At 45.8% G+C, this 23,004-nt stretch overlaps 3 protein-coding genes across 5 annotated transcripts; 1 reads left to right on the top strand and 2 right to left on the bottom strand.

The window, feature by feature from the left end:
• The first annotated feature begins 9,783 nt into the window (after positions 1-9,783).
• Positions 9,784-11,144, top strand: LOC100382479 (uncharacterized). Of its 3 annotated transcripts, none has more exons than XM_008645796.4 (3): positions 9,784-10,187; positions 10,319-10,443; positions 10,574-11,144. In XM_008645796.4, the coding sequence occupies exons 1-3, from the start codon at positions 10,095-10,097 to the stop codon at positions 10,851-10,853; spliced, it is 498 nt and encodes a 165-aa protein (XP_008644018.1). In that variant the 5' UTR covers positions 9,784-10,094; the 3' UTR covers positions 10,854-11,144. The 3 variants fall into 3 exon arrangements, with proteins under 3 accessions (XP_008644018.1, XP_008644016.1, NP_001168689.1); XM_008645794.4 differs by having other exon boundaries at positions 10,571-11,144; NM_001175218.1 differs by having other exon boundaries at positions 9,969-10,187; positions 10,571-11,116.
• A 2,525-nt stretch (positions 11,145-13,669) lies between these two features.
• Positions 13,670-15,507, bottom strand: LOC100277670 (uncharacterized). The gene is made up of 2 exons (NM_001151177.2): positions 15,168-15,507; positions 13,670-14,759 (listed from the first exon to the last, which is right to left on the bottom strand). The coding sequence occupies exons 1-2, from the start codon at positions 15,408-15,410 to the stop codon at positions 13,842-13,844; spliced, it is 1,161 nt and encodes a 386-aa protein (NP_001144649.2). The 5' UTR covers positions 15,411-15,507; the 3' UTR covers positions 13,670-13,841.
• A 3,404-nt stretch (positions 15,508-18,911) lies between these two features.
• LOC100501237 (uncharacterized) lies at positions 18,912-20,871 on the bottom strand. The gene is made up of 2 exons (NM_001351956.1): positions 20,448-20,871; positions 18,912-20,024 (listed from the first exon to the last, which is right to left on the bottom strand). The coding sequence occupies exons 1-2, from the start codon at positions 20,706-20,708 to the stop codon at positions 19,119-19,121; spliced, it is 1,167 nt and encodes a 388-aa protein (NP_001338885.1). The 5' UTR covers positions 20,709-20,871; the 3' UTR covers positions 18,912-19,118.
• Positions 20,872-23,004: the final 2,133 nt, after the last annotated feature.

The raw sequence follows: 23,004 nt of genomic DNA, 5'->3' as shown, positions 1-23,004 counted from the left end.
ATGGAGCCGAGAAAGGATGTTTCAAAGGCATAAAGTGTGCATACTTCGAGAAACGATCAACCACCACCATGATTGTGTCATAACCTTCTGACTTAGATAGTTTCTCGATGAAGTCCATAGTAAGATCTTGCCATGCACCCTGAGGTACTGGTAGAGGCTGTAATAAACCGGCTGGATGAAGTCTTTCACATTTAGCTTTCTAACAAATGATGCACTGCTGAATGTAAGACTGCACATCCACCTTCATACCTTTCCAAATGAACAATTTCTTCAGTCGATGATAAGTAGCATGTATGCCTGAGTGACCCCCCAACACACTATCATGCATAGCTGCCACTATCTTCGTTCTGAGCGCTGTATTGTTGCCCACCCATATCAGATTGCCCTTCCTGATCAATCCCCACTGCAACCGATATCCCATTTCGTCTGGACTTTGAATGCTTAACTTGGCTAACCATTCTTGTGCCTCGTTGTCTGTAGTGCACGAGTTCAACACTTCTTGAATCCACATTGGTTGTACTTCACTAACCGAAGTCATGGCCATCACATGAGCCATTCTAGACAACGCATCAGCCACTACGTTGTCCTTGCCCTGCTTATAGACCACTCAAAATTGCAGACCCATCAACTTGGTCATTGCTTTCCTCTGCAACTCAGAATGTAACTCTTGATCCCCCAAAAAACTGAGAGCCTTGTGATCAGTCCTAATCTCGAACTCAGTTCTTTGCAAATATGGTCTCCATTTGTCCACAGCCATTATGAGAGCAAGAAATTCCTTCTCATAGATAGATAGCTGTTGGTTCTTTATTCCCAGAGCTTTACTCAGAATGCTATGGGCCTCCCTTGTTGCATCAAAACTGCTCCTAATCCCTCATCACATGCATCAGTTTCCACAACAAATGGTAGACTGAAATCTGGTAATGCCAACACCGGAGTAGTGCTCATAGCTGTCTTCAGTGCATTAAAAGCTGTAGTAGCTTCCTTGTTCCAATGAAATTCTCCCTTTTTAAGCAAATTTGTCAAAGGTCTTGCAATAATTCCATAATTTCTGACAAACCTCCTGTAGTAACCTGTCAGCCCCAAGAAACCACGAAGTTCAGTCACATTTGTAGGTTGTTGCCATTCCTTCATGGCTGCTGTTTTCATTGGGTCTGTAGATACCCCTGTTGCTGATATTATATGTCCCAGATATGTCAACTCCTTTCTCCCAAAAACACACTTCTTCCTTTTGAGATAGAACTGCTGCTCTCTCATGGTTTCGAACACCAGTTTGAGATGTTCCAAGTGTTTTTGCCAACTGGGACTATACACCAATATATCGTCCAGGAAAACCATCACAAATTTGCGAAGGAAAGGTGCTAACACCAAGTTCATTGCACACTGAAAAGTTGCAGGAGCGTTTGTGAGACCAAAAGGCATTACCCTAAATTGATAATGTCCTTGATGAGTTTTAAACGCAGTCTTGTACTCTTCACCTTCCCCCATTCTTACTTGATGATATCCCGCTGTCATGTCCATGCTAGAGAAGTATTGAGTCCCTGCTAGTTCATCCAAAATCTCCTCTACCACCGGCATCGGAAATCTGTTTTTTATGGTCATATTGTTCAATTTTCTGTAGTCCACACAAAATCGCCATGACCCATCTTTCTTTTGCACCAACAATACTGGTGAAGCAAATGGACTGACACTGGGAATTATAAGTCCACTTTTCAAAAGCTCAGAGACTTGCTTCTCTATTTCAGTTTTGTGGAATGGTGAATATCGATAGGGCTTGGAGTTCACCGGTATAGCATCTGGAAGTAGTTGAATATGATGATCGAATGGTCTTGATGGAGGCAAAGATGTTGGAGCATCAAACACATCTTTATATTCCTCCAGTAAAAACTGTAATTCTCCTTCATTGAACTGCTCCACTTCTGTGACTGTCTCCAATACTACAAAAGCCCAAATATCATTACCCTTTATCATCTTCTCCAATTGCACCGTAGAAATTCCCAACACCTCTCCCTGCTGACCAGCAGTTCCCATCAACTGAACCTCCTCCCCATTATCCTCAAAGCTTATGATCTTCCCTTCCCAATCACATTGCATAGGACTATGTCTTCTTAACCAATCATATCCCAATATTGCATCATAAGCTCCTAACTCCAGCACCCTCATGTCATTTCTATAGGTGTGGCCATTAGCCCACCATTCCATCGATTTTACCACTCTGTCACTTTTCAAGATCTCCCCATTTGCCACTTTAACCTTCGCCAATGCACACTGTTGTGTGGGTAATCCTACTCGATCCACCATAGTCTGGCTAATGAAACTAGCCAAACTTCCTGAGTCCACTAGTATCAGTAACACTTGGTTCTGCAACAGTGCCCTGACCCCCATACAATCTTCAGCCGTAGTGCCACTGATCGCATGCAACGACAACTTGAAACACTCCTCTGCTACTAGCTCCTCCTGCTCCAATCTGTCCAGCACTTTGTCTGTCAAAGTCATCTTTAGTTCATCAGTTGACAGAACATTCAACTGCATTTGTACCTTCTTAGGACATTTGTTTTGATGCCCCGGCTCGAATTTGTCCCCGCAAGTAAAACACAACCCGTTCTGTCTTCGGTACTCTCTGACCAGTTTCTCCTTGGACAGATCTTGACCCGCCAGAACTGCCTTATTTTCTTGCCGAACAGCAGAGTTATTGATTTTACCCTGCCCTCCAAACTTCAGATACTTCTGTCTTTGCTTTTCCAAAACATTTTGTTGAATCCGCGCCAGAAACGCTGCTCTATCCACCGTAGCTGGAACATGAGACTGCACACGCCCTTGTAATTCTTGCTTCAAACCCTTGATGAAATGTGCGACGAACATGGTCTCGTCCAACTGTGGGTTGTGGATAGCTGCCGCATACCTAATCACCTCGAACTCCTTTAGGTATTCATCCACTGTCCCTTTCTGACGCAACTCCAACAGATTATCCATGGCTTGAAAATAATCTCCCATCCCAAATTTCTGCAACACCGCCTGTGCAAAATCTTCCCAGGAACTCAATCCATTCCGAAGCGTATACACCTGAAACCATCACGCTGCGTTTTCCTCCATATGCAGTGATGCAAACATGACCCATACTGTTTCAAGAACATGGTAGAGGTGGAAGTAATCCCCACATTTCTTGAGCCAAATCTTGGGTTCCCCACCTTTGAACCTCGGAAATCCCATCCTCGGCCGCTGAAACTCCCTCTCCTCGGATCTCCGATTTGTCTCCTCCCTGGAACGCTGATAGAACTGGTCACGATACCTGTGACTTGGCTCCGCCTCCTGTTGAGCATCATCCTTGCGGTTCTGCCCATGACTGTCGTGTTCCATCTCCCGCGCCTGTTGTTCTAGACGAAACCCGGCCACCTCCTTCTCGACCTGCTCGAGCTGCTGCGCGAGACGGACCCGCTCCTCCATCGCCCTCTTCGCCATGGTCGCCGACAACTCCGTCTGCATGACCAGACGTTCCTGCACCTCCGTCAACCGATTGACCTTCATCATCATCGCTTCCCATCGATCCAGTCCTTCCTTCTCTCGATTCGCCATCGCTTCCAGGATGAAACGAGTTTGCGCCGACGGTTTGATGACTGGCGCCGTCATGCACCGATCTTCGCTCGCCGAGAATCGCCGAATCTGATACCACTGTAACGCCCCTGGCCGCCGGCTGAAGTCGCCGAGGCGTGAGCCACATCCACCGACCTGGCAAAACTCAGGTATGGAGGTTCAACTGCTTTCTGTTTCTGTATTTTCTATTCTGTTCAAATCCTCTCTATTACAGACTCTTTATACGAAAACGTTGGGCCGGCTAAACCTAGGCCCAAATACACGAGATTACTGCTAATGACTTAGCTAACCAAAGCCCAACACAGCAGAAGAATACAATACAAACTCTCTGTATCTTCGTGGTCGTCACAGCTGCGCCCTCGACCGTGCCTGCTCCGTCCTGAGCTAGCACAGGTGACAAGCATCGTAATACTTTTTAGGATCAAGATTTCTCCTCCTTTCTAGGATTAATGGCCGGCGAGATCTGAGAGCCATAATACTTTTGCTGGAGAGCTTGTCCATCCGTGAGATCTGAGAGGCACAATACTTTTGCTCACAACGGTCCGGTCGGTTCACGGTCGGCGAGATCTGAGAGGTCCATCCGGCCTTGGCCTGCGCGTGTGGCCTTGGCCGGCAGGAGGAGATCTGCTGGGAGCTGTCGAAGAAGAAAGCTCAAAAGCTAGTCTAGGGAGAGGAGGAAGGGGAAATGGACAATGGTTCTTGTGGGAAGAACGATGGCTTTTCTTGGCGTAGGTTGGATGCAACTTGCTAGCAGACTTTTCTCTATACGCTACTTGTTTTATTCAGCAAGGAAAGGGAAGAGGAGCTAGGAAAGGGAAGATACGCAGGTTGGACGCGCACGACATGTACACCCAATTCCTTACCCTGCTTTCTTTATTGGCCGCTGCTAATCACTCCTCCATAAGGGCTTTGTTTATTGGCTGGTGCTGATTATCCCTAATTAAATGATGCATGTGTGCTAATGATAGCTGAGAAAATAACTATATATGATATATGTTGTCCATTTGGGATAAGAAGATTATATAGATATAATTTTCACTATTATTGTTATTGTATCTGTAGACTAGAGCGGTTGGCTTTACTTTGTGTACTAGTAATTTCTATAGCCAAATGCAACGATCGATTTAGCTACAATTTTTTTTGGTTCAGTGTGACTAGAAAACCCAAAAGGTTATAGTAATTTCTATAGCCTAATACTTTTTGTTTTTTAAAAAAAAGAGTACATTGCATCTGAGCCTAATACTTTTATTGTTTTGACAGGTGATAAAGGGGCAGAACAGCGAGTCTACTACCAGATCTAGGAGGCAAGCAACTCCTTGTAAGGTATAATACAAAAACTAAATATATAGAACTCTGTCATCTGTGGCTCTGCAATTGAAATTGTTGCTCTTTGGATTGTGTCTAAGACTATATGTTTCTTTCATTCATGTATTGTAGATGGATAAGAGGATCAAGCTTGTTATTTGTGTTGCAGCTGCATATATGTTGTTGTCAATGATGGCTGTGATTATTCAATCTAGAAAACGAAAACGGTGTGGAAGGAGGGTGGGTATTACCTATGGGCCTATGGAGCAAAGGGATAGGATGAGATTAGAGTATCTAAATAACAAAATTTGGACGGATGACACAACTTGCTTGAGCATGCTAAGACTTAATAGATCTAAGTTCTTTCGGTTTTGCAATTTTTTTAGAGAGCGTGGTTTTCTAAAGGATACATGTCACTTGTGTGTTGAGCAACAAGTGGGTATGTTTCTAAATACAGTGGGACATAACCTTAGGAATAGGTTAGATGGAACTAATTTTGATAGATCCGGAGAAACAGTTAGCCGCTATTTCAACAAAGTACTCCATGCTATTGGTGAGCTGCGAGGGGAACTAATTAGGCCCCCATCTTTGGACACTCCAAGCAAAATAGCAGGGAACAACAGATGGGATCCTTACTTTAAGGTGTGAGGCTTATCCCTAATTTCTTTAGTTTGTACTAATTTAATCTTGTATGGTGCCTAATCATTACTTTTCTCTAATAATTAGGATTGTATTGGAGCTATTGATGGTACTCATGTAAGAGCATTTATTCCAAATAATATTGAGCATGCCTTTTGTGGTAGGAAATCATTTTGCACACAGAATGTAATGGCCGCTGTAGATTTTGATCTACGATTCACCTATGTGTTGGCTGGTTGGGAAGGTACTGCACATGATGCTCTCGTTTTACGAGATGCTTTAGAACGTGAGAATGGACTTCGTGTTCCACAAGGTAATAGAGTAGTTAACTCTATACTTTTTTCATGCAAAATTCAGTCTATAGAAATATCACAAATTTGATGTCATATGATAGGAAAATTCTACCTAGTCGATGCGGGATATGGAGCCAAACCAGGATTTTTGCCCCCCTTTCGTGGTGTTCGATATCACTTAAATGAATGGGGAAGTAATCCAGTGCAAAACGAGAAGGAACTTTTCAACCTTAGGCACTCATCCCTACGTGTCACAGTAGAGAGGGCATTTGGGGCACTAAAGAGGAGATTCAAAATTCTTGATGATGCTACTCCATTCTTCCCTTTTGCAACACAAGTTGATATTGTTTGTGCTTGCTGCATTATTCACAATTGGGTCATACAAGATGGGCATGACGAGTTCTTTACAGAGGAGAGTAACTATCCAAGCTACAACCATGCTACCACAAGAATTGGGCAAGCAAATGAGCATGCTGCTATGGTTACTTTTAGGCAACAAATAGCAGATCAGATGTGGACAGATCGTCAATCCAACAATGTTAACTAATATTTTCTTAAGGAATATATTGCTATTTTTGTGGACATTGTATTGCTATTTGTGTGGACGTGCACTTGATGTTGAATAACAATTCTATGGACATGTGTTGGTACATTGCTTATATTGTACTGGTACTGAATTTGTACATGTGTTGGTGCTCAATTTTAACATGTATTGGTGCTGAATTTCTACATGTATTGGTGTTGAATTTTCTCATAGCTGAATTTATTTTTGTATGCTAGAACAATGGAAGAAGTAGTTGAAGGGCTGGGGGAACTAGTGGTCATGCCACCTAGACATCAGCAATGTCTTCTTTAATGCTCTGTCACCTCAATGACTTGGTGGCTGCTGGTTTGAAAACAATAAAGGGCTTCAAGAAACATATGTACAATGGTTGTGCCAGGGCTATTAATGAAAAATTCAGCACTAGAATCAATGGTGAACAAGTTAAGAACCATTTTAAAAACATGGCAGAAAAGGTATGCAAAGATAATTAAACTGAAGAAGTTGAGTGTTGCCTTATTTGATGAAGAGAATTGCATGATTACACTTGATAATGAGCACTACAACAGTTATGTCCAAGTAATTGACCACCTTTCATCAATTCTTGATTTATTGTCTACTGCTAGTTCTACATTGATTAATTTCTCCTCCATGATTAGGATCACAAGTCTGATGCAGATTTCTTGAACAAGCCCCTTGTGCACTATAGAGAGATGGAATCAATATTTGGCAATAGCATGGCTACTGGAAACTTTGCAAAAGATTCAAGTGCAGCTCTAGGTACAGAGAATGTGGGTGAAAGCCAAGAAGAAGATGATGTTACTACTCATGCTCAAACTGAGGGGACAAGCACTCAAGGAGCAACATCTTCTGCTACCAGACCAAGTAAGAAGGCCAAGCTAGCTGGAATGGAAGATGAAGGGCTAGTTGCAGCTTTCAAAAGTGTAGGTGAGAATCTTGCCGCTGCCATCAAATTGGTTGCTAAGCCTGATAATGAGCTGCCAAGTGATCTATTTGACATGCTGAATCAAATGCCTGGTTTCAATTCTACACATATATCTTTCTACTATGCTCATCTGGTGGCCAATCCTCACATCGGCAAAGCTTTCTACAACCTGCTATTTGAGCACAAATTACATTGGATCACAATGTTCATCGCTGAGAAATTCCCTGGAATGTAACTGTGTTGATGCTGAGAAGTAGCTTTTGTTAGATTGTAATAGTCAGTGATGGTGAGAAGTAGCTTTTGCTAGACTGAAATGCAACAACGAGTTGAACTTGATCACTAAAATGCAATTGTGAGTTGAACTTGATTATTGAAATGCATCTTGATGTTGTTGGGATGTTCCTTTTATTATGACTGAAATGTAACAGTGAGACCTCATCACTGAAATTTTAGGACTTTGTTATTAATGGCTTCAATTTATATATATCTTGTGCTTATGGATTTCTTAAATACTAAAATAGTGTCGGTATCATTTATTTTGAATGTTGTCATCTCGTTTGGAATTGAAGATATTTTGAGTGTGGTAATATGACCAGGAAGATGGCCATATTCAGTTCATCCCTTATTCATCCCTCATCACGAAACCAAACAAGAGATGTTGTAGCTCCAACCCACTTGAACCATGTAATCAAACAAGAAACTAGGTTCAACCCGTCCCTGAAACCAAACAAGAAACGGGTCCGACCCAACCCAGAAAAATGGGTCGGCTTCGACCCGACCCATATCGTTCCAAAACCAAACACATACTAACAGTTCCATGTATGAAATGGTTTACAGATTATTAAGATAAACAGTTACTATTCCGGTCTCAACTACAACCACTAAGAGAGCCTTTTAGCTACAAAACTTATCAAAACACATCTACAAAATAAAATGAGAGATGATTTTATGTGAAGTTACTTGATCATCTATATTGACATACAATTGATAGTTATGACCAACTCTTATGGTATAAACAAAGCTTTTAATTTGGCCAATCATCATAGAAGCATTTTTTCTGATCTCTATTGGAGTTAATTAATATATATATATAATTTTATGGTGCAAGTCTTTTTTTCATTTATTACCTATAATATACATAAATTAGTATACGTTGTATATATCCTACGGAATTTTTCATCTTATGTTCGCCACTGCATCGTTAGGAAATTGATCAGGTGGACCGTCTCAAATCAGCAGCCGGGAAAGCGCTCAGAAATAAAAAGGGCCGAGCCGCGTGATTCGGCAGTCGGCAACAAAAATCGAGGCAGTCACGCGTCCACGAGACCACGATCGACCCGCGCGCCTGTGGAACGAACACGAAAGCGCCACGCAGCAGCAGGAGCAGCAACTTTCGCGACCGCCGCTCCAGTACCCTACTGACCTCCGTCTCCGTCTGTGGAACGAACACGCGCAGCCGCAGCAACTGGAGTCCACCACTTGTCCACCGTCCACGCCGTTGACGGCTACATTCGCATACTTACTTGATTTGAATTTTAGAACATAACATCATAACAACATCATAATAAATATTAATTTATTTTATTAATAGATTTATAGTTGATAAAAATCATATTACAACTAAATTATGAACAATAGTACATATATATTATTTAGTTGAAACTTAGTTAAATATCATATTTATAAATAAATTATTTTAACCTGGTATATTTATATTTTGGTCTTTAAATATAATCTTTTTGTATATTAAGTATATTTGTCTGTTTGGACTTCAAAAACTCAAATAATCTAATGTATTCAAAATTGTACTTTTTAATATTAATTAAAATTTATCATTGTATATCAATTATAATGTAAGATTAACACAATCATTATTTCTGATATGAATTTTTTTAATATTTTAAAGGTGTACATTAATTTTTAGTACATTATTTAAAGTTGAAAATCACTTGTAATTAGTAATAAAAGTAAGTTTAAATTGATTTTATTTAATACTTTTTTACTTTCGGGTACGAATAATATCGGATATTTCACGGTTTTATCGAATATTGTCGAATACGAATTTTAAACCGGATAGAGAAAACCGAATTTAGATATGCTTATTTAATATCCATATTAAAATTAAACATGAATACTGATATCTATATTAGCACTTTAATCGAATACGAATAATTCGGAACCAAACAATAAACGTCACGATCCCCAGCAGCCGCGCTAGCGTTCCTCCCCAGCAGCGGAATGAAACGGAACAGTCCCCGAATCCCCGTCCGCTCGCTCTCGCTGGCACTGGCAGTCCGCACGCGCACGGCACGGCCGGATCCCGCAACCGCCACAAAGAAAGTGGCGACCGCGACGGGGCCCGACCGCCCGGCAGACAGAGCTGCAGCTGCCTGGCGTAAATGAGCGCGCCGATCGCCACTCAAGTCCAGGGATACAGATACACACAGCAATACAACGGCAGGAGGTTGGGGGGCGCGGAAAGTGGAAATTTACCGTGCATGTCTGAAGTCTGAACAGAACGGAGACGAAAAAAGAAGAACGGACGGCATCAGTCTCGCGATCGAGGCTAGGGAAAAAAAGTAGTGGTGGACTGGACCGCTACCACGACTACGACTAGTACTACTAGAGCAGATCAAGCGGGGCAAGACCAGTGAGACGCGTGGGGACTTGGCAACGACAGAGAGAGAGGGAAAGAAGGGAGCAGCCACCGGCCAGCGGGACAACCCAACCAACGCGATCTCTGGGGCAGGCAAAGGACGACGGGTCGGCGAGAGGCGGGGCCATGAGGATCCGGAAGCGCACCCCTGCCAGGGCAGCGTCGCCGGGACCGCCGCCTCTGCCTCCTCCTCCTCCCCTACCGCTGCAGCGTCCCACGGTGAGATGCCGGAGCTTATTATTGATTTTACCTGTGTGGCCTCCCGGGTTCATTCATCGTGGGCGTTGGTGTGGCGGCGGCTCCCGTCCCGACCTTTCTGCTCACCGCTTGCCTGCCGTTTTTTGGTCCAGGAGAAACCACGGGATGAGGCGGCGGCGGAGGAGGAGGAGGAGAAGCGGGCGGTCCTCGCCGCCGGAGTCCGAGAAGGCGACGACCGGGTTCGCCCCGCCGCCGCCGCCGCTGGCTCTGGGAACAGGTGCGTGCCAAGACCCTCCTCTGTTAAGGTGTCCCTAGAGAGATCTCGGGGGTGGGGTAGCTGAGAAATCGCTTTCTCTCGTTCCTTCTGTCTCCCCCCCTCCCCCCCTGCGCCCTGCCCCGCGCAGCAGCGCAACGGACGACGTGCCGAGGCCGGAGCCGCAGGAGCAGGACGCCGCCAGGTGCAGCCGGAACGACGGGAAGCGGTGGCGCTGCAAGAAGGCGGCCGTGCCGGGGTACCTGTTCTGCGACCGCCACATCGCGTGGTCCACACGCAAGCGCAAGCCCAGAGCCAGCACCAAGCCCAAGGTTCACGGCAGCGGCGTCCTGGAGCCCACCGCCATCGCCCAGGAGTTCGCGGAGGACCACGGCCCCACGCAGCGCGACGCCGGGTTCCTCGGCGGCTTCTAGCCCCGCTGCCGGAACTTGGCGGGCGCAGGGCGGCGCTCTACTTACCGTGGTCTACCTTTTTCCTACTCTCCAACTGATTGATGATAGTAGTTCTGCATCCTGTGTTGCGTCGATTTTTGCTGCCGTGCTATGCTCGGATCGTGTCGCAGTTCTCGTGTCCATCTGGAGGGAAATGCTGCGATGCCTTTTTTTTCTTTTAGGGAGAATCCAGGACCTGGTGCAAAAGTAGTAGCCAGTTCAACTAAATATATGGGGCATTGATCATTGGTTCTTGCGCCTCGTTCTTCTCGAGCTATTTTGCTCTCGTCCTATAATAATCTCTCTGTTAAGTGCGGTGGAATAAGCAGAGCTAGCATGCATGATCAAGGATTGCTTATTAAAAAAAAAGCGCCCTCTTCCTATGGGCTGGGCGTCCGTGATCCAGCCACACAGGAACAGGAACAGCCCACAAACTCACAGAATTGTCTATGAAGCATCTTGCATGCTTAGACGAACGAGCAGGCATTACGATTAGCCACTAACTCCTGCAGCCTTGCACCGACACGACAAAGAGGCGTTGCTTTCTGGTTTTTGCACAAGCAAGTCAGCGATGGACATGCAGACATCGCGTGTACTTACAGGATCACCGGTCACCTGAGCCCAACAGGACGAGCAATCGAGCGCCAGCCATCGCGCTCTAGGGCTGGAGGATCCCGGCGTCGGTGTCGGCCTCGGCCTTCGATCCTAGCGTGCGTTGGACTGCTCCGGACGTGCATCATCCTGTGGGGCCACACGAGCGAAAACGTGTCGACGCTTCGGTTCATGTGGCCGCTGGCCGTGTGCACGATTTTTTATGCGACCAGCATGTAGTAGTACACCATCTTCCATAGCAGCATGCCAGCATCCATCCATTTGCACGGAACGCGAGGACCGGTCATATGCGTTTGCATGACGTGGCAATTCGATTACCATCAGGAACGACACCAGTACACCACCCCAGGTCGCACAGCCAAGTCAACCCAACCTTTGATGGAGTCTAGTATTTTATTTTATTTTATTTTTGCCCAATCGCCGACTAAAGACTGGGCTAAATTTGACATTGCGACCATCGTCGGCCCAGCCAACGATGCTTGCCAAGCGCCCAAGCCCCACGGCCCCTGGAAAACAGTAAGGGGCTGTTTAGAAATTCAGTTTTGGAATACCGTAATTTTAAGATACCACAGTTTACAATTGTACATGACACAAATACTACGATATTAATCTACCACAGTAAAACCACAGTATTACTCAAAACCGAGATCTGTTTGGTTTCATTAGAAAAACAAATTATATGTAGAGAGAAGAGAAGAAAACTGAGGTCCCGACTGGAGTTTCAAAAACTCCAAAAATACCACGGTTTTGAGTAAACCATTGTATTTAAAACTATGTTTTGTCTATACAAACCAAACACCTTTTGAGTTTCAATACTATAGTATCATCAAATACCATAGTATTATTTTAAAACTGCAAAAATACTACAATTCCAAACAGGGCCTAAAAGGCAATATAGAAAAGGCCCAGGCGGTCCGCCGCCGCGCGCCGTGCCAACGCCGGCACAGTCAGACTTCGCATGGCGCTGGCGCGGTGGCGCCTGAACCGACTCCCGCTGCCACCGCATCATAAAGTCAACCAGTACGGGTCGAATCAAATCGAACGGCTATTCGCGCAGATCAAGGACGAGCACTGCAAGCGCGACCGCGTCCACCACCGCACCATCGGTTTATTACATTTGTTGCACACGTGCGTTAAAGCAAATCCTCTGCACGTACGTGTGTGCATGTGCGGGTGCGGCTAGTATAACTTGATTCCGGTCTGAGCCAAGCCTTTCTTTTCCCTCACGAACAGCACCAATCAGAAGGATTTGTTTGGTATTCTATTATTCACTTCAATCCACATATATTAAGGTAGATTAAGACTGTCTTCAATGGTTGTCGCTAGCTTCCCCCTCCCCTCTCTGTGACGGCAACAGTATGCCACTAGCGCATTCATCGGTGCCCCCTACCACTGCTACAGTGGTAGGGGTTGGCACAGCAACACGCTAGATGAAGGGCGCGGCTGCTGGCCCCCTTCTCTCGTTATTAGTGCACACATGTATTTAGTAGTTGAGAAAAAATTGATAATAGATGGTGAATAGGTATGAAAAATAATATTTTATGATTATAGTGGGGTATAGGGGAAGGATTTAGGGGAAACCGCTGTAAGGGGGAGATATAGGGGGAAGAGAACGCTGATGTGACACGTGAGTGGAATATACGTGGAGAAATTTAGGGGTAACCGCTGAACACAATCTAAGGTGTATATTAGTTTAGTTTACACCCAATCCACCTAAATACATGTAAATTGGAATGAATACTAGAGTACCCAAACTATCCATTAAGATAGATTAAGATATAAATTAGCTTAATTTACACCCAATCCATCTAAATAAATGTGGATTGAGATGAATACTAGAGTACCCAAACAAGCTATAAGGCCGAGTTTAGGAGCCACAAAATCAGAAGAGATTGAAGGAGCTAAAATTCTCTTCTTATTCAAAGAGAATTCTAGCTTCTCTGGTTTTATCGCTCACAAACTAGAACTAATGGTTTGTACGGTTGCAATGAAATTGTTGAGGATCCATTTCTATTCAATTTTAACTAGAAAAAATTAATTAATTCCCTCGAAACCTTCCCTAACCGAAAAGCCCTAACAAGCAACTCTTCGTCAAACGCACGGAGAACGAATCACGATATTGCTTCCAACTTTCCAAGACCCAATACTCCAACATGAAAACGAATGGCAAGTTGGCAACCAACGTTGTACAACCATGGAACAACCAACCAACACGAAGAAGTCAAACAGTCCGTCAATCAACAACAGCTACAAATCAGAAGGAACAGGAGTTAGCAAGCGAATAAGCCAAGCTGCCGATTAACTTATCTTCTACATCTACACCACGGAGATGGAAGAGTAACGCGGGCGCTTGCGTGCTCACATCAAAGACTTGAGCGACCGCGCCTTCACAGGCTTCCTCCACCGCTTCCAGGGGGCCTTCCTCCTCACCTCACCGATGCTAGCCTGGGGATCAGCAGCTCCATCCACGTTGCAGCCACCGAGACCAATCCCATCGTAGTCACCATCGCTGCTCTCTTCGTCGACGCCCGCGATCCCTGCAATGTCGTCGTCACAACTCGACACGTCATCTTGAGATGCAGCCTGATTGGTGAATCCAGCAACTTTGGCTTCTTTTTCTTCTTCTTCTGTATGATGAGAAGCATATTCAGGTGTTTCCTCCTCCTCTTCTTGCTTTGCAGGCAGAGGCTCGTTCGTGCCGCCGCTTCTACACTGCCTCTTGGTCCGGAACGGGCCAAAGCCAGCGTAGTAGTAGAAGCCCTCGGTCGCACTGAAGTCGTTTCCAGGCTTCTTCTTCTTCCGTGGCTTGTTGCTGGTGGACAACTTGGAGCTAGCTGCATGCACCGGCGCTGGCGCTGGCGCTGCCCCCTCCAGTTCTGCCGTGGAGTGGAACTCGAAACCGGGGTTCAAGTAGGAGCGCTTCTGCACGAAATGGTACTCACAGAGGGTGTTAGGTTGGCTCACTGGCCGGTTGCAGTGCCACCGTCTGCCATCGTTCTTCTTGCACTTCCAGACCTGCGCTGCTGCTGCTGCTGCCCCATCCTGCTGCACCTCTTCTTTCTTCACCTTCGCCTTCTTCTTAGTCTCGCCCTCCTCCCTATTCGTTGCAGTTTTTTTCGCGGCCTCACGCCTCAGCTGCGTGCTATCCTCGTAGACTGCAGCAGGCAGCTTCTTCTTCTTCTTGGTGGATGTGGTGGCTGACACGGTGGATGAAAAGAGCCAGCTCGCCCGGGTCGTGACATGCACAAAGTACTTGTCCACGAGTTCGTCCTCCACCTAATCGAATGAAACAGGTGAATTGGTCGAGAACAGCATTATAGCGACAGTTACAGGCGCTTCCCCAAGCCCGTTCCAGCGCCAGAATGGGGCTGCGGATCTAGGGTTCCACCCAGCCGCCGTTCCGGCGACCCAAATTACCACGACGGAACGCTAGCTAATGCAAGGTATAGCTCAGTCAGGCGGTCCTCTCCGTCCGGCGCTGCCTGCTGGCCGCCCATTCGGACCCGCCGACCAACCCTAGAGACATGCACGAAACATACCCGCCAGTAGCAGGAACCCGAGGAGACCTCATGGAAGCAGCGAGCTTGCGGAGCATGGAACTCACAGAGCCACCACGAGTCCCGAGAGGGGCAGAGAGGAGAGAGAGAGAGGGTAGGAAGGGAGGGGCGGCGATGGGGAGCTGACCTTTTTGTCGGAGAGGGAGAGGTCGGCGATGAGGTCCCATGGGGAACGGCTGAGCTCACAGGGCTCCGCAGTGGAGACAGAGGGGCTCGAGAAGGCGGACCCGCCGCAGGATTCGGGTGCGGAGCACGGCGCGGGGTGCGGCGGCGGCAGCAGGTCGAGCCGAGGCGCCGCATCAACGGTCGGGGCGGCGGAGGCGGAGTACGCAGAGCCTAGGAGGCGAGAGGCACTCTTGCGGATCCGCATGTTGCGTTCGTCTCTGAAGGGGTGAAGGTGGGGGGAGGGATCTGAGCCTGGAGGTCTAGGGTTTGGGATTTTGGTAGAGTCGGGAGGTGGACTTGTGGAGGAGGCGAGGAAGATGGCGCAAAATGAACGAGAGAGGGTGACGGGTAGGTGCGTCCGATTCCGTAGGCTCCGTTTTCTTTGGGTCTGGCCTTTTCCGCTGGTGCGCAGCGCAGTGCGCTAGCTTTGTCGCTACGGTCACATGCTTGGCATGCCTGTTCCTTCGCGTGCGTGGGCACCAATCTCTAACGTATTCTTCGTTTCAGAAGTTATTTTTAATAAAAGATCACTTTTCACATCTGATCCTAGTGAATTCCACTAACCAGTGAACATTCACTAGATTCTAATCCAACAAACGAGAAGACTAACCAAAAGTTTTTCTTTTCTAGAAAAAGTATTGTCTCTGCAATTTTCTATTATAGAAAGTGATATACTTATATCTTTTGTGTATAATATTTTACTGCACATATTTTACAAAGTAAAATATATTTGAGCTACAATGAAGACATCAAAACAGAGTAATATTATAAATAGACTTTAAGGAAGCATATGACCAAGTGAAGTGACCATTTTTGTTTCAGATACTACGGGTTGAAGGCTTTTTACCTACGTGGATAACGTAGGTTCACGTTCAACACCGTTTGGGTCCAACGGTCTGCCCTTATGCGTGGACAGTCTGTGATTAGATTAGATCAGACAGATTAACTCCTATCTCTATGCATGTTTATCGCTTTAAACTTGTGGGAGTTGTGGGGGCGTCTAGGAATGGGTCCAGACCCCATTATATATATTTGAAGGGGTACGACCGATTGAAACACAACAATCGAACCAAATCAATATATCTTATGTTCTTTTTGCCATAGGAGTAGACAGTAACGTAGCCTTCTTCACCTCGATCTTAACCTCTCTTCGACTCTACGTCGTCTGAAAGCGTCTTGGATAGGCTACCGACCCCAAAACAAACCCTAGAATCTCTCCTCCCTGACGGGGTCCCTCCCGAGGGGTCAGATCCAGGTGCCGCTGGCGAACGTCGCTGCCTCTGCGCATGCGCGGACCGTCTGGCTCATCAAAGAGAAGAACCCGCTCCTGCCAGGTTGCGGACCGTCTGATCTCAGACCGTGGACCGTCTGCGCCTCCACAGAGAGCACTGCCGCCGGTACACCTTCCAATGATTGACGCCTAGATCAGCGGCAACACACTTTTGGCGACCCGTTAGGGAAAAGGCGTGAGGATCTATCAAATCGGCTCTCAATGGTCGGTTCGAGGGATCACTCCGATGTCTCTCCCAGCAACATCATCAAGCTGACTTTGGAGGTTTTGTCGGCTGAAGATCAGCAAGAATTCAAGGAACACAAAGAACATCTAATCAAAGAGGTCCATGCAAAGTTCTTGCCCAACTTCAAGGTGGATCGAAATCAAAAGGTCGTTCGACTATGGGCGACTGATCTGTCCTCGCTCCTAGGGCTGGACGAAATGCTCGTGGCTCGTTGGCTCGCTCTGTTCATGGTCAGCTCAGCTTGGCTCGGATCGGCTCGTTTGAATTTTTTCACGAGCTGAGCTGACATCCTAGCTCGGTTCGTTAACGAGCCAGCTCGCGAGCTAAATGAGCTACCACATTCTAGCAAAACGTAACTATATGATTATCATTTACAGAATAATAGATGAACATGTTATATATGTGAGGTGTCTATGGCTTATGAGTTAAACTAATGATTAATGAACTATGTCTATGTGTTAATTTGGTCTATGCAAATATAATGTGGGTTAAACTGATGAACATGTATGTGAATTGATGAGTGATGAATTGTGCTAATTTGTTGTTACATTGACGTGGTTTGTGAAAGTATGAGTATAATTACTATTTTCTATTGTTAAATTAGTTTGAAATTAACTAAAAATTAATTATTATGTATATATTATTTTTTCTGCTCTAACTCGTGAGCTAAATGAGAGCCGAGCTGGCTTGTTATCTACCCCTACTCGCTCTTACCTACTGCAACTACCCCAATGTAAGTGAAACAAACATCCAATCTCTTAGATCTTACATAAATGACCAACGAGTACAAATGCAACAAATATTAGGGGTATGCAAGAAGATTACAAAAGGCTAGCGCGTGAGTTTGATAAATATGCTATTATGGATTTTCCATCACGCGAGGTTGAAACTAATGAAAATACATATGATTCATTGGCTACAAATGGACATGTCCAATCCCAACCACTTTACGAGATGTCGATGAACACATATCTTGAACAACCATAGCCTCATACACAAATCGAAGGTAAATCCACCGAGCTTATACACCTATTCATAAATAAGGGGAACTAAAACGAAGCCAACAAATATTAGACCTTGTTCAGTTGCATTGGGATCAGATGAGACTGAGAATGATTAAATCTCTTTCTATTTTGATTTGATTAGCATGGGATTTCACCCCCTTTATGGCCAGTTAGTTTAAGTTACAATCCATATAGATTGGACGAGATTGAGTTCAAATCCATAGTAAGTCAAAAGCTCTCCTAATTTTTTCAATCCCATCAAATCCATATAAATTGAGAATAACCGGACAAGGTCTTAGGCCTTCATCGGTTGCATGAGGATAGAGAGGATTAGATCCCCTTCTATTTAATTTTGATTTGGAGGAGATTTAAACCCCTCCAATCCTCTACTAACCGAACAAGCCTTTTATGTGTTGCATGAATCGAAGGGGATTAAATATTTTTCTATTTAATTTTGACTAGCAAAGAATAGCTTCCTATTCAATTATAACTGTCAAGTGATTTAATCTTCTCTAATCCTATTCAATCCACTCGTAACCAAACAAGCACTCAATGAATGGATTGAAGAGGATTGTAGGGAATTAAATCTCTTGCTAATAAAAATTGAATAGAAAGAGTATTTAATCTCCCTCAATCCATCCAATCACTATACAACCAAAGAAGACCTTAGTCTCCCTCAATCCCTCCATCGTACTGGTTTTGTTTCATTTTAAAGATAGTTTGAATTGTGTATTTTGATATTAATTATTTATGATGGCATAAGATTTTACGTACATTTTACTCGTATGATAGTTTGTCCGCACGGATAGTCGTCTATTCCTACGTGTCGATCGTGAAGCGCTCGCCTGCATTATATAGCGTCCAACTAAGCCGTAGAGGGTGCTCGAATTAACCCTACCAACCCGCCCTCTGAACGACGATTAGCCATGCAGAGAGGCTAAGGGTGTATCCGTGCGTGGATTATTTGTACGTGGTTAAAGCAAACCGATCATTTATTTGTGCACGTGGACGCAACGCAAAGACTATATATACTGAACTGATTCCGGCGTAGTGGGCAGGCCACCGACCGACGTACTAACAACCTAGTACTAATCCGTTGAGACTTGAGAAGAAACCGCAAAAATCAGTTGATTTGATCCCGAATCGCAACAACAAGGTGACCAGAAAACGCGTCAACGCACGACAGGCTGAGTAACCATCGAGTGATTGATTGGAATCGGAAGGCACGGCATAATGCAAAAGTCAAACACAGCTTGTACAGCTGGTCAACAACAACAAAACCAGAACAGGCCGACTAATTAAGCAAAGGTACACACACGTACCTGCAGCTAGCATTTCTTCGACGTCGTCGCTGATGCACGTACGTTACGTTACGTAACGTAACGTAGGTGCTTACATCAAGGACTTGAGCGACCGCGCCTTCACGGGCTTCCTCCACCGCTTCCACGGGATCTTCGTCTTGACATCACCACTGCTAGCTTTGGGATCGCCATTCCCGTTCATGCTGTGGCCAGAGATACCAAGTCCATCGAAGTCGTCGTCGTCGCTGCTCCCCTCATCCACGCCGGCGATCGTCCCTGCTATGTCATCTTCGCAGCTAGACGTATCACCATAGGCTGCAGTGGCGGTCTGGTTGGTGGTGGTGTCATCATGATGACCCTCATCGACCTCAGCCTTCTGACCCGGAGAAGCATGTTTTGCCTGATTACCCTCGTCGTCTTCCTTTGCAGGCGCAGGTTCGTTCGTGCCGCCGCTTTTACACTGCCTCTTCGTTGACCGGAATGGGCCGAACCCAGCGTAGTAGTAGAAGCCCTCAGTCGCACTCACGTCACTGCCAGGCTTCTTCTTCCTCGGCTTGTTGCGTGCGGAGGACTTGGGGGCAGCTGCTGGCGCCGGCGCCGGAGCCTCCTCCAATTTTGCCACAGAGGGGGCCTCCAAGTAGGAGCGCTTCTGCACAGAATGGTACTCACAGAGGGTGTTGGGTTGGCTCACTGGCCGGTTGCAGTGCCACCGTTTGCCGTCATTCTTCTTGCACAGCCAGACCCGCGCTCCCCTATCCCCATCCTGCCCCTCCTCCTCTTTCTTGACCTTTGCCTTCTTATTAGCCTCGCCAACCTTCTCTTTACTCGTTGCAGACTTATTCACAGCGTCACGGCGCAGCTGCTGCTTGTGCTTGCTATCCCCACTCGTGCTACTACTCTTCTTCTTGGCGGAGGCGGCTGGAACGGTGGCTGAGAAGAGCCAGCTCGAACGCGTTGCGACATGGACGAAGTACTTGTCTACGATGTCATCCTCCACCTAATTCAATGAAACAGCCAAACAAGCTGATTAATCGAAACAAAAGCACGCACAGACGCATTCCCTAACCGCAGAAGGGACGAAATGGGGGCACGGATCTAGGGCTCGGCCCCGGCCGCCGCCGCAGCGATTCCAAATCTTGGCGGGCCGCGGTCCCGAAATTAGCACGAGGGAAGAGTAGCTAACCGCTCCTAGGCACTAGCCAGGCGAGTATCTGCAGCCGAAACAGCCCGCTGGACGGCTATTAAGACCCGCCGGCCAACCCTAGCGACATAGACGAACCGAACACAGCGACAGGGGCAACGCTGCTGCTGCGACTCACCAAAGCAGCGAGTTTGCGGCGCATGAAGCACAGAGTCACCCCGAACCGCACAACTGAGAGCAGAGAGTGAGGAGGAGAGTGTGGGGAGCCGCGGCGCTGACCTGTGGGTCGGAGACGGAGAGCTCGGCGATGAGGTCCCATGGCGAGCGGCTGAGCTCGCAGGGCTCCGCAGAAGAAGAAGAGGGGCTCGAGAAGCCGAGCCCTCCGCAGTATTCGGGCGCGGAGCACGGCGCCAGGTGTGGCGGCGGCGGCGGCGGCGGCGGCGGAAGCGGGCTGAACGGAGGCGTCGAATCAACGGGCGATGCAGCGGAGGCGGAATACGCAGAGCCTAGGAGGCGGGAGGCGCTCTTGCGGATCCGCATGGTGCGTACAGCGCTCAAGGGCTGAAGGTGGAGAGGGATCTGATGAGGCTGGGCGCTAGGGTTTGGGATTTTGGTAGAGTCGGGAGGTGGACTTGCTGTGGAGGAGGCGAGGAAGATGGCGCAAAATAAACGAGAGGGTTATGGACTGTCATGGGTGGTGGTCTGGTGGACTCAGCTCGCGTCCGATTCTCGGTAGGCTCCGTTTTTATTTCGGTCTGGCCTTTTCCGCTGGTGCGTGCGCAGTGCGCTTGGTTCATGTAGCGTTGGCGCTACGGCCACATCTCGAGATGCCTGGCGCATTCCAGTTCCAATCCTACGCGTGCGTGGGCATACGGATAGCATCAGTAACGGTTTTTACTTTCTAAAACCTCCTTCCAAATTATATTTATAAAAATTGCTCTTTGTATCTTGTCCCACTAATTAGTTTCTACTACTGTAAAGCAATATATAAAACACTAGTTTCCGTACGTTAACACTTTAAAAACATTTATATTTATTTATAATCAACTCGCGGTCCAAGCCTCTTCATCTCGGCTCCTTCCTCTCTTCTACAGTGACAACGCGGCTGCCATGGATACCATCGCCCACCCGACCTCATCTGCCTTCATAAGTGAGCGCTACTCCCGCTTGAGCGCAAGCGCAGTAAGTGACACCACTATCTTGTATGCAAGTCAAAGTGAGTAAATAGAATGGAGGTACTAAGGATATAACTCTTCACTTCAATGAATTGCAAGAGTTATTTATCAAAATAGATCGTGTATTGTTGCAACGCGCATGCATTGTACTAGTGTTTTCTAAATCTCGCGGTTGATAGGTCCGAGTCAAGTTGAAGACTTAAATATGAGAATTCACTATTAGAAGCCTAATTAGGGCATGTACAACCCTTAGCTTTTAGATTGGTTTTTAAGCAAAAGAGACAGTTAAGAGATTACATGATACAATTAGATATCTTTAAAACGAGTCACATCATATAAATATAGTAAATCATAAATATAGTTAAGAGACAATATGCATGGAGAGTCATGTACATGTGTGCTCTTCGTGAAATAGACCACCTCTTATATTTTTTCGTTTAACCTCTTAAATACCCTTGAAAAGATCCCTCAAGAGAGGGGTTGTACAAGCCCAAAGGTATGGTCGATTAATTTGCCTCATCAATCAGCATTCTAATATATACCCCTTTATAAACGCATCGGTTTTAAATTTGCAAAACCTACCCAACTAAATCTCCCACACACATATAACAACCCTAAGTTCACCAAACGAATTGCACCCACACATAACACACCATCAAAATCAATCGTTCAGATCGCTGGATAACCTTCATCTCTCTTACTCAAATCTAATAGTTAATGTTAGTTGGATCATCTTTCCTCTATCATTACTCACATGCACAGTAACCCCCCTACCTCCCCTCCCCCGTGACCCACCATCCTCCTCCGCCTCACTGGCACCGCCACCGCTGTCGTCGGCCCCTCCCACGCACCACCGCCCCTCCACCTCCCCTTCCCCTCCCCTCCCCTCCCCTCCCCTCTCCGAGACCGCAGCGTTAGAACGAGTATTAGACTATTCTAGTAAAGGATGAGACAACTCATAACTCTTCTTCTGGAAAAAAAAGTTTCCATGAGTTTCACTTTCTAAAAGTGATCCTTTTCGTTTTAAATCATAAATTATATTAATTTTTATAGAGAGTCAAAACATCTCAAATTACCAAACTTACATAGTAAACTAATAATATTTATGATGCCAATTAAATGTTGTTGTATTCTTCATTAACTATATTTCATATCGTAAAACTTTGTAATTTTCTCCATAATTTTGACCAAACTTAAGATGTTTGACTTTAAAAAAGTTAGAGTGACTTATAGTTTAGGACGGATGGACAGAGCCATAACTCGCTACTTTCATGCATAATATTTTGGAGGACGTAACTTATAACCATAACTTCTAAGCATGATTTTTTTTCAATGTATTGTTTTACATTAGTTTATATACAACTTGTCATGATAACTTTTCTATTAGATATTTGAAACGAAAATTTTGTTCATAATCATCAAACGTACAATTTTCACAATGTTTTTCTAATAAATTTGATATATGTGTAACTTACACATATAAGTTTTTGTTAGTAAGATTACAAGATTTGTCGAGAAATGTTTATACACCACTCCTCAACCTAAAATATGTATAATCTAGTATCGAACTTTGAGAGTTTGTGATTTGGATGACATCATAGCACAGAATCGAGGACTCAAATATTAAAACCGAGAGTTTGATGGATCTAGGTGACACAGTC

This window comes from Zea mays, chromosome 1 (genome assembly GCF_902167145.1).
Source record: "Zea mays cultivar B73 chromosome 1, Zm-B73-REFERENCE-NAM-5.0, whole genome shotgun sequence".
In the NCBI taxonomy this organism is placed as follows: domain Eukaryota; kingdom Viridiplantae; phylum Streptophyta; class Magnoliopsida; order Poales; family Poaceae; genus Zea; species Zea mays.
This window is presented reverse-complemented; position numbering and strand designations above follow the sequence as displayed.